This window comes from Gymnodraco acuticeps, unplaced genomic scaffold, assembly GCF_902827175.1.
Source record: "Gymnodraco acuticeps unplaced genomic scaffold, fGymAcu1.1, whole genome shotgun sequence".
Lineage (NCBI taxonomy): Eukaryota > Metazoa > Chordata > Actinopteri > Perciformes > Bathydraconidae > Gymnodraco > Gymnodraco acuticeps.
The window spans coordinates 27,392-39,599 of record NW_022991916.1 but is presented as its reverse complement, the minus strand read 5'-3'; the positions used below and the strand labels follow the sequence as shown (position 1 = coordinate 39,599).

General features: G+C 38.1%; 1 protein-coding gene across 1 annotated transcript in view; it reads right to left on the bottom strand.

The window, feature by feature from the left end:
• Positions 1 to 5,874: 5,874 nt before the first annotated feature.
• The window catches only part of LOC117535626 (calpain-2 catalytic subunit-like), a gene marked incomplete at its 5' end in the record, with an annotated part of 33,556 nt that continues 27,222 nt past the window's right edge, over positions 5,875 to 12,208 (bottom strand). Inside the window, 3 exon segments of the mRNA XM_034200159.1 lie at positions 5,875 to 6,830; positions 11,091 to 11,207; positions 11,458 to 11,536. Of these exon segments, the coding sequence (XP_034056050.1) occupies positions 6,757 to 6,830; positions 11,091 to 11,207; positions 11,458 to 11,536 (270 nt within the window).

The following is a 12,208-nucleotide window of genomic DNA, read 5'->3' as shown; positions in this document are numbered from 1 at the left end:
GTAAGTGGCGCTGTACTTACGCCACAAAATGCACCAAAAGCAGCGAAGAAGACTTCCCGAGCATGGTTGCCATGGTTGCCCTTCTGTTTATTCTCCGCAGTGGATTTAGCAACATGTAGTTCATGTATTTCTCCATGTCCACTTGTTGCTGATGGTTGTGGTAGAGGAGCTGCAGATGTTGCACTAACATCTGTATCATGGTGAGTAGCGTCTGGAGCACGAACGCAACCATGTGATCTGCCATTGTTGTTTTTGTTGGCGAACGCATCCGCGGCTGACGTGGGGGTGAGCAGGAGAGGTGGGGAGAGGCGGTGCTGTGATCGTATAGGGCATACGCACGGAGCCGCAAGCATTTTGTCCCCAGACCTACCCACTTTGGGAGCTGGTATTAAAGTGTATCGTTTGAGGGCTCCGTTTCCGCGGTTCCGTTTCGGCCTCGTGTGGACGAACCATCTATACGATAAAGAACTGGAGCGGATACAACCCATTTAGTCTCTGTGTGGAAGGGGCCTTAGTAAAGGTTAGTTAGTATAGGTTCATGTTGACAATGATAAAAATAGCCTTACTGTTGCATTTAACTCTATATTAGATTATGTTGGTTTCTGTCAGAGTGTAAATAAACCAACCCACTGCTATAATCACATTCTCGACCTTGTTCTAACTTATGGTATTGAAATTGAGCAACTATTAGTCGAACCGCATAATCCTGCTTTATCCGAAGCTCGATTGAGCCTTCTATTCCCATAGCACTCAGTAGTAATTATTTTATGTGCTTTTTTAACGATAAAATTGTTACTCTTAGAAACACAATGAATGACCTCTTGCCTTTGACCAGTATAGTGTTATCAACAGCTCCCAGAAACCTAAGTTCTAATATTACACTAGATAGTAAATTAGAATGCTTTTCAGCCATAAACCTTGAACAATTACATTCAATGATTCTCTCTTCTAAACCATCAACGTGTATGTTAGACCCAATTCCAACTAAGCTGTTGAAGGAAGTTTTTCCATTAATTAGCACTTCTTTATTAAATATTATGAATATGTCTTTATTATCAGGCTATGTTCCACAATCATTCAAAGTAGCAGTGATAAAACCGCTTCTTAAAAAGCACAACCTCGATCCAGAGGTTTTAGCCAACTATAGACCTATTTCTAATCTTCCTTTCCTCTCAAAAATTCTCGAGAAAGCAGTCACAAAACAGTTGTGTGATTACTTAAAAAACAATGATTTATTTGAAGATTTTCAGTCTGGCTTTAGAACACATCATAGCACAGAGACAGCTCTGGTTAAAGTCACAAATGACATTCTAATAGCCTCAGACAAGGGACTTGTCTCTATTCTTGTTTTGCTCGATCTCAGTGCTGCATTTGATACTATCGACCATGATATCTTATTGCAAAGACTAGAGCACTTAGTTGGCATACAGGGAACTGCTTTAGGCTGGTTTAGGTCCTATCTATCTGAACGCTCTCAGTTTGTACGTGTCAACGATGAATCTTCCACGCAAACCAAAGTTAGCCATGGAGTGCCACAGGGCTCAGTGCTTGGACCTATTTTGTTCACATTATATATGCTTCCGTTAGGCAATATTATAAGGAATCATTCTGTAAACTTTCATTGTTATGCGGATGATACTCAACTATATTTATCAATCAAGCCTGATGAAACCAATCACCTAAATAAAATTCAAGACTGCCTCAAGGACTTCAAAACGTGGATATCCTTAAACATTTTGATGTTAAACACGACCAAAACTGAAGTTATTGTACTCGGTCCGAAGAATCTACGAAACAAACGATCTAAAGATATACTAACTATGGATGGCATTAATTTGGCCTCCAGTGAGACTGTAAGGAATCTTGGTGTTATATTTGATCAGGATTTATCCTTTAACGCCCACATAAAATCAATTTCAAGGACCGCCTACTTCCATCTACGTAACATTGCAAAAATCAGGCATATCTTGCCTCAAAACGATGCAGAGAAACTAGTCCATGCATTTGTTACTTCAAGGCTGGATTATTGTAACTCCTTATTATCAGGGTGTACCAAGAAGTCAGTCAAGTGGCTTCAGCTGATTCAAAATGCTGCAGCTCGTGTACTAACCAGAGTTAGGAAAAGGGACCACATTACTCCTGTTCTGGCTGCCTTACACTGGCTCCCTATAGAACACAGGATAGAATTTAAAATGCTTCTTCTCGCCTACAAAGCCCTTAATGGGCAGGCGCCATCTTACCTTAAAGAACTCATTATACCCTACTGTCCTACTAGGGCATTGCGTTCCAAGAATGCAGGGTTGTTGGTTGTTCCTAGAGTCTCTAAAAGTACAATGGGAGCCAGAGCCTTTTCTTATCAAGCTCCACATTTGTGGAATCAGCTTCCAGTTTGTGTTCGGGCGGCAGACACCCTATCCGCTTTTAAGAGTGCGCTTAAGACCTTCCTTTTTGATAAAGCTTATAGTTAGGGCTGATTAGATTCAGCCCCTAGTTTTGCTGATATAGGCTTAGTTTGTCGGGGGACTTCTTACTTCTTCCTTCTCTCTGTCTATACCTGTGTACTCTCATGTTCCGATTAACCCAGCTTCCCCAAATGTATTTCTTTTTGGTGTCGATATACGCCGGGATCCGGAGTCATGGATGATCCTGTTGCTGCGGTCCTGTGTCCTGGATCGCGAGCCCTGGATCTTGAGTCGTGGCTGTGGTCCTGGATCATAAGTCCTGGATGGATATCCTTGTGGATTCATCTTCCTATTATACACACATGCATTTCCAAACATTTGGACTACCTATGTTTCAAATGTATTATCTCTTCAATGTACACACGGCATCTATTGCACGTCTGTCCGTCCTGGGAGAGAGATCCCTCCTCTGTTGCTCTCCCTGAGGTTTCTCCCATTTTTTCCCTTTAAACTGTGGGTTTTCTCCGGAGGTTTTTCCTTGTACGATGTGAGGGTCTAAGGACAGAGGGTCTAAGGACAGAGGGTCTAAGGACAGAGGGTCAAAGGACAGAGGGTGTCGTATTGTCATACTGATATTCTGTACAAACTGTGAAGTCCACTGAGACAAATGTAACATTTGTGATATTGGGCTATATAAATAAACATTGATTGATTGATTGATTGATTGATTGATTGATTGATTGATTGATGGTTACTCAGGTTAGTTAGTATATGTTAGTTAGCATTGGTTAATTAGTATAGGTTAGTTAGTATAGGTGAGTTAGTGTTGGTTAGTTAGTATAGGAAAGTCGTGGGTAGTTAGGTTAGTTAGTATAGGATAGTCAGGTTAGTTGGTTTGGTTAGTTTAGTTGTGGGTAGTTAGGTTAGTTAGTATAGGATAGTCATGTTAGTTGGCTTGGTTAGTCTAGTTGTGGGTAGTTAGGTTAGTTAGTATAGGATAGTCATGTTAGTTGGTTTGGTTAGTCTAGTTGTGGGTAGTTAGGTTAGTTAATATAGGATAGTCAGTTTAGTTGGTTTGGTTAGTTAGTATAGGTTAGTTAGTATAGGATAGTCAGGTTAGTTGGTTTGGTTAGTTTAGTTGTGGGTAGTTAGGTTAGTTAGTATAGGATAGTCAGGTTAGTTGGTTTGGTTAGTCTAGTTGTGGGTAGTTAGGTTATTTAGTTAGGTTAGTTAGTATAGGATAGTCAGGTTAGTTGGTTTGGTTAGTCTACTTGTGGGTAGTTAGGTTAGTTAGTATGGGATAGTCATGTTAGTTGGTTTGGTTAGTCTAGTTGTGGGTAGTTAGGTTAGTTAATATAGGATAGTCAGGTTAGTTGGTTTGGTTAGTTTAGTTGTGGGTAGTTAGGTTAGTTAGTCTAGGATAGTCAGGTTAGTTGGTTTGGTTAGTCTAGTTCTGGGTAGTTAGTATAGGATAGTCAGGTTAGTTGGTTTGGTTAGTTTAGTTGTGGGTAGTTAGGTTAGTTAGTTAGGTTAGTTAGTATAGGATAGTCAGGTTAGTTGGTTTGGTTAGTCTACTTGTGGGTAGCTAGTATAGGATAGTAAGGTTAGTTGGTTTGGTTATTTTAGTTGTGGGTAGTTAGGTTAGTTAGTATAGGATAGTCAGGTTAGTTGGTTTGGTTAGTCTAGTTGTGGGTAGTTAGGTTAGTTAGTATAGGTTAGTTAGTATAGGATAGTCAGGTTAGTTGGTTTGGTTAGTCTAGTTGTGGGTAGTTAGGTTAGTTAGTATAGGATAGTCAGGTTAGTTGGTTTGGTTAGTCTAGTTGTGGGTAGTTAGTATAGGATAGTCAGGTTAGTTGGTTTGGTTAGTCTAGTTGTGGGTAGTTAATATAGGATAGTCAGGTTAGTTGGTTTGGTTAGTCTAGTTGTGGGTAGTTAGGTTAGTTAGTATAGGTTAGTTAATATAGTACAGTCAGGTTAGTTGGTTAGGTTAGTCTAGTTGTGGGTAGTTAGGTTAGTTAGTATAGGTTAGTTAATATAGTATAGTCAGGTCAGTTGGTTTGGTTAGTCTAGTTGTGGGTAGTTAGGTTAGTTAGTATAGGTTAGTTAGTATAGGATAGTCAGGTTAGTTGGTTTGGTTAGTTTAGTTGTGGGTAGTTAGGTTAGTTAGTATAGGATAGTCAGGTTAGTTGGTTTGGTTAGTCTACTTGTGGGTAGCTAGTATAGGATAGTAAGGTTAGTTGGTTTGGTTAGTTTAGTTGTGGGTAGTTAGGTTATTTAGTATAGGTTAGTTAGTATAGGATAGTCAGGTTAGTTGATTTGGTTAGTCTGGTTGTGGATAGTTAGTATAGGATAGTAAGGTTAGTTGGTTTGGTTAGTTTAGTTGTGGGTAGTTAGGTTAGTTAGTATAGGTTAGTTAATATAGTATAGTCAGGTTAGTTGGTTTGGTTAGTCTAGTTGTGGGTAGTTAGGTTAGTTAGTATAGGTTAGTTAGTATAGGATAGTCAGGTTAGTTGGTTTGGTTAGTTTAGTTGTGGGTAGTTAGGTTAGTTAGTATAGGTTAGTTAGTATAGGATAGTCAGGTTAGTTGGTTTGGTTAGTCTACTTGTGGGTAGCTAGTATAGGATAGTAAGGTTAGTTGGTTTGGTTAGTTTAGTTGTGGGTAGTTAGGATAGTTAGTATAGGGTAGTTAGTATAGGATAGTCAGGTTAGTTGGTTTGGTTAGTCTAGTTGTGGGTAGTTAGGTTAGTTAGTATCGGTTAGTTAATATAGTATTGTCAGGTTAGTTGGTTTGGTTAGTCTAGTTGTGGGTAGTTAGGTTAGTTAGTATAGGATAGTCAGGTTAGTTGGTTTGGTTAGTCTAGTTGTGGGTAGTTAGGTTAGTTAGTATAGGATAGTAAGGTTAGTTGGTTTGGTTAGTCTAGTTGTGGGTAGTTAGTATAGGATAGTCAGGTTAGTTGGTTTGGTTAGTCTAGTTGTGGGTAGTTAGTATAGGATAGTCAGGTTAGTTGGTTTGGTTAGTCTAGTTGTGGGTAGTTAGGTTAGTTAGTATAGGTTAGTTAATATAGTATAGTCAGGTTAGTTGGTTTGGTTAGTCTAGTTGTGGGTAGTTAGGTTAGTTAGTATAGGTTAGTTAGTATAGGATAGTCAGGTTAGTTGGTTTGGTTAGTCTAGTTGTGGGTAGTTAGGTTAGTTAGTATAGGTTAGTTAGTATAGGATAGTCAGGTTAGTTGGTTTGGTTAGTCTACTTGTGGGTAGCTAGTATAGGATAGTCAGGTTAGTTGGTTTGGTTAGTCTACTTGTGGGTAGTTAGTATAGGATAGTAAGGTTAGTTGGTTTGGTTAGTTTAGTTGTGGGTAGTTAGGTTAGTTAGTATAGGTTAGTTAGTATAGGATAGTCAGGTTAGTTGATTTGGTTAGTCTGGTTGTGGGTAGTTAGTATAGGATAGTCAGGTTAGTTGGTTTGGTTAGTCTAGTTGTGGGTAGTTAGGTTAGTTAGTATAGGTTAGTTAATATAGTATAGTCAGGTTAGTTGGTTTGGTTAGTCTGCTTGTGGGTAGTTAGGTTAGTTAGTATAGGACAGTCAGGTTAGTTGGTTTGGTTAGTCTAGTTGTGGGTAGTTAGTATAGGATAGTCAGGTTAGTTGGTTTGGTTAGTCTAGTTGTGGGTAGTTAGGTTAGTTAGTATAGGTTAGTTAGTATAGGATAGTCAGGTTAGTTGGTTTGGTTAGTCTAGTTGTGGGTAGTTAGGTTAGTTAGTATAAGTTAGTTAATATAGTATAGTCAGGTTAGTTGGCTTGGTTGGTCTAGTTGTGGGTAGTTAGTATAGGATAGTCAGGTTAGTTGGTTTGGTTAGTCTAGTTGTGGGTAGTTAGGTTAGTTAGTATAGGTTAGTTAGTATAGGATAGTCAGGTTAGTTGGTTTGGTTAGTCTAGTTGTGGGTAGTTAGGTTAGTTAGTATAGGTTAGTTAATATAGTATAGTCAGGTTAGTTGGTTTGGTTAGTCTAGTTGTGGGTAGTTAGGTTAGTTAGTATAGGTTAGTTAGTATAGGATAGTCAGGTTAGTTGGTTTGGTTAGTCTGGTTGTGGGAAGTTAGTATAGGATAGTCAGGTTATTTGGTTTGGTTAGTCTAGTTGTGGGTAGTTAGGTTAGTTAGTATAGGTTAGTTAATATAGTATAGTCAGGTTAGTTGGTTTGGTTAGTCTAGTTGTGGGTAGTTAGGTTAGTTAATATAGTATAGTCAGGTTAGTTGGTTTGGTTAGTCTAATTGTGGGTAGTTAGGTTAGTTAGTATAGGATAGTCAGATTAGTTGGTTTGGTTGGTTTAGTTGTGGATAGTTAGGTTAGTTAGCAGGTTAGTTATGGTCTGTTTACCTGCTGCAGGTCCAGGTGGATCTTACCCTCCTTCTTCACGTCCAGAGTTTTGAACATCTCTGTGAAGAAAAGGAGAACATTGTGTCTGCTCTGTGATTCCTGTCATTAACCAACACCTTGTAAGAGTCCTCAGAACATATTACTGTATATCAGTGATATTATACACATATCAACTGGATATTGATATCAGTGATATACAGGGCCGGTTCTGACCAATTTTCTGCCCTAGGCAAGATCTTAGCTGGCAACCCCCCCCCCCAGGCTGAAATTAGTACAGTACAGAAGATAAAGATCAATAGAGTATCCAAGGAATACACAATAGAATATGTAAAGAATACATCTCTACAAAAGACAAATACACTACAAAAACATAAACTTATTGACATACATAAAGAAGGCTTCAAATGTATTCAGTATTGTATGACATTTTTTTAATTGGGGGGTGGACGTCACATCCTCTAGGGTGGTCCGGGGGTATGCCCCCCCCCGGGAACAAATGTTTAAACATTTTAAAGTAAAATGCTTCAATCTGGTCCGCTTATGGATGTTGTTACATCAAGGCCGAACATTAGGATGAGCGCAAACAGTCAAAAATAGTTTTTTCTCTCCCAGAGCTGCCAGCGCAGCGCTCCCCCAGATCTGATTGTGACAGAGCGGATCACAGAGTGACTGACTCTGCCACTGACAGCCGTTTTGTTGTTGTTGTCAAATGAAGTTTTGGAGCTTCATTCAACCGACTAAGCCTATGTTTCAAACGGACAAATAGAACCCCGTCACACTGATATACCAACCCAGTCTCACGGCATTTCGTGTTCACCAACACGATTTTTAATCTATTGATTCGTGCTCACCAACACGATTTGCCCCTTTTTTTTTCGTGTTGCACAGCACGATTTTAAAAGCAATGTATTTCTACTGCCTGCAGCACGTCTTTTTCTCCGGTCGGGTCGAGGAAGACCGGAAGCTGTGTGGTTCATAAAAACATGTTCTTACTCAATATCAAGCCACAGTTATTGCTTTTATTTTAAATCGTATAATTTCGGACTTTTGTTGCCGTCTGTGAGGAAAATAAATGGGGCTCAGAGCCTCAGAATACGGAAATCTGTATTTTTAAACATTTTTTTCCTTCTAATTCGATATTCTTTTCAAAATAACACACTGTTATTTACTCACCAATAACACACAATTATCCTTGCTTTTATTTATTGGTTTAATTCCATAATCTCGGGCTTTTTTGGCGTTCGTCAGGAACTGAATTTCAAAATAAAAATAACCGGAAACAGACGTAGGCCTATAAGGGACATTTCGAGCATTATTGCGATTGTCAACATTTCTGAGTTTAGGATGGCCGAAGACACTACACTACCCATAATCCCCAGCAATCGTTTAGGACTACAGTCCCCGTAAGGTTACGCAGAGCGTCAAACAACTGTGTGAAATGGAACGAAACCACGCCAGACTATCCAAAACTGGAATCGAACGCCCCCCCAGAACTACACATGCTGGATGCTGGCTATTGTGTTTCTTAAAATGTTCTATGGGACGTCTCTACTGAACGTTTTCGTTTTTCCCACAATTAGAAGTTGCCAGTATTAAACATATTGGTGTTATCAAATGTAAAACATATAATTAATACATGGGTGAAAATCGCTTGTGTCCATAATGCGCAGCATTAATATATACCCACATGATAGCTCATTGTTACTTTGTAATTCTACTCCACTACAATTCAGAGGTTAACCTGGTATTTTTACTCCACTGCATTTATTTGAGTTACTTTGCAGATTCTGATTAATGATGTGAAATATAAACAACCCTTAAATCAGACTTTAGTTACACCTGAGTAAAATTCAGGGAAGGTGATTGTGCCAATAATCAGGAGAGATATTTGATAGTTGGTGCTTGAGAAGACTAAACATTTATATGCAATTGACATGAATGGAAACGAGTAATAAAGTATATTCATTACTTGTTATTTTCTACTAATAGTTAATTAAAGACTGTATATTATGGCTATTTTGCACATCCCTTTCAAGATTTTCTAAGGTGTATTGACATATCATATACACAACTACGGTGTAGTTATGCAATGAATGAAACACTTGGGTCACAGGTTCCTCAACAGTGCATTACAAGACATCTATCAATATGTGTGTACCTCCACCATTAAACTGTCATATTCTGCACATTTCTTATTCTATCTACATAAGAGTATAATTCATATGTATAATATCAGTTAAAATAAGTGCTTCAACATAGTTAACATTGCAGGAAAGCAATACATTAGACGTTAAGTACTTTGTCAGGCTTAATATTTATCTGTAGATACCCCCAAAGTTTTTTTCTTATTTAAAAGAAGACCTTAATCTAAAGTATTATTTAATGTTTAAATAAAGGTTAATTCGTTTGTCTGTTTTGCACCTCCTCATATTCATATCTTTGTACATCCTGCACTAAACTGTTTTATTGTAGAGATCACTTATAGTATCTTCTTGATTTTTTATATTATATATTTCTATCACAGACCTTCTACTTTCCCCCTATGAAAGTATGTACTCTTAATATTTTTTTAATCAAATATAACACATAAAAACAATAATTCAATAACGTGCTTTAACCACTAGGTACACAAGGTACACACAGCCATAATAACTTTGTATTATTAGTGTAGGACACTTGTGTATGTACAACATCTGAAGATGTGTAGTTGTATTCATGCTTTCACATCATTTTACAGCATATTGCTATACTATTTCAGACTCAGTATTTACATTCTTACATTTAAAGAAAATCAGTAATATCTTTAAAAACTACAGTCCTTTTATATCAGCTGTGCACCGTTATGGTGTAAATATAACCTATCTGTGAATTAGATCAAATGTAAAAGTCGGCCGAATTAGTGTTGATACTGCAAGGAGACGTATTGTGTGAAGAGAAATTGAAGATGTTGTTTAATTGTTGAATATATTTATGATCCACGTCTGTAAGAGAATATTTTCATCTGATCTGTTTATAGAGTCTTTTATGGTTCCTTAGAGTCTGTGATACTGCAAACATCTGCTTGTAGTCACTCAAAGACTCCACTGTAGGTTGAGGTCACAGGTCAAACGCTTCTCCGATATCCGTGGGGGGGTTTGAGATCTGGCAGGATCTCTTTGAGACAAGCAGATCATTGTCTTGCATCGGCTATTGATTATACGCGGGCTTTCTGGAAGCCCGCCTCTCCTCGTGTTGGTTAGATGTTTTGTGTCTTTTGGTTCAGAGATCGCTGGTGAAACACGGGACGGTGTGCAACTAAGTGATCTCCCCGGCCGTTATTGTCTGTACTGTGATCAATAAAACTCTTCAGTGCTTTTGGCTAACAACGGTTCCAGACTCCTTCATTCTACCTCAACATTGCAACAACAGAAGTTTACCTTCACAACGTCAAGTATTCAGTTTCGGCGGCATTTTCTCAGTTTTTCCAAAGGTCTTCTCATCAGGGCTCTATAAATAAAGAACTACGGCAGATCTGTAATATACAATGCAGCCGAACCGTGTATTACAATGCCGTTATGTGATGACTTTCAAAGAGAAAAGCAAGAGCACTCGGAATTAAGTATTATTTTATTCTTTTAAAATGTTTTCCGGATTTCATATCATATAAACAACAAATCCCAGCATGCATTGCGGCTAAAACCTCCAATAAGCGAGCTTAAAACCATAGCTGAGGATCTTGGGTAATCGCTCTAAATGCCTACGTCTGTTTCCGGTTATTTTTATTTTGAAATTCAGTTCCTGACAGACGCCAAAAAAGCCCGAGATTATGGAATTAAACCAATAAATAAAAGCAAGGATAATTGTGTGTTATTGGTGAGTAAATAACAGTGTGTTATTTTGAAAAGAATAACAAATTAGAAGGAAAAAAAGATTTAAAAAATACAGATTTCAGTATCCTGAGGCTCTGAGCCATTTATTTTCCTCACAGACGACAAAAAAAGTCCGAAATTATACAATTTAAAATAATAGCAATAACTGTGGCTTGATATTGAGTAAGAACATGTTTTTATGAACCACACAGCTTCCGGTCTCCCTCGACCCGACCGGAGAAAAAGACGTGCTGCAGGCACGAAAGACATTACCAGTAGAAATACATTGCTTTTAAAATCGTGCTGTGCAACACGAACAAAAGGGGCAAATCGTGTTGGTGAACACGAATCAATAGATTAAAAATCGTGTTGGTGAACACGAAATGCCGTGAGACTGGGTTGGATATACATGTATATATCAACTGGATATAACTGTATATCAGTGATATATATATATGTATTTATACTGACTGAGCAGCAGCTGTAGACGGATCAAACAGCCGAGGAACGAGTCGAAGTCGACGGAGAAACTCTGATCAGAAAACCTGCTGACAATCTGCTGCAGTAACACACTGTTCACCTGGAAACCTACCCACACACACACACACACACACACACACACACACACACACACACACACACACACACACACACACACACACACACACACACACACACACACACACACACACACAGGATATTAACGACAATAATAATATATAAATATTAATAATAATAATAATAATTTATAATAATAATAATCATAATAATAATAATAATAATAATAGTACAAATAATAACAATAATAATAATACAAATATTAATAATAATACTGTACCTGCTGCAGTCACAGCGGCTCTCATCTCGTGACTGCTCATCGTTCCAGAAGCATCCAAATCAAACCTCTGAAAGACTTCCTGTAGAAACACCATAGAAGAAGAAGTTTACAGCCCCGTCTGTCCTTACCATGGATTCAGTATTCATATATATATCCAGTATAAATATACAGTAAATGCACAGTAGAATGAACCCTCACCGGGTACTTCTGTATCTTGGTCCAGTATAATATATAGAGTATATATTTATTTATTACATGGCTTAGTTGAATACTCGATTCTGATTGGTCAATTCAGAACACGTGACACGTTTTTAATCCAGTAGTACAGACCACTTTCAAGCATGTATTGACCGTTGTTAAGGACGCTCACATTTGCACAAAGAAGTCCGGTCGATTTAACTGTATACCGTTTGTCCGCTTTTCGGACCGAGAAGACAAGAGGGACAAGAAAACAGCGGAGAAGTAACAGGGCAGAAACCCTCCTTTTTACTCAACGGTCCAGACATCTAACGGCAAAACATATTCAGTGTGCAGTTCCTTTGGCATTAGGGCAGGGATATCTAGATACTTCCCAAGGTTTCACATAATGAATTGTCCTACTTTTAAAGCAAGCAACGATGTTTTCAAGTCTGTAATCAAAAATCTCCTAAAAAACACTATCGAAGCAGTTCCTGCCGTTGCTACGTTAGTTCAAACAGTAACAACGGACTATTTTTGTCATTTAAAATCAATACAACTATTTTTGAAATCA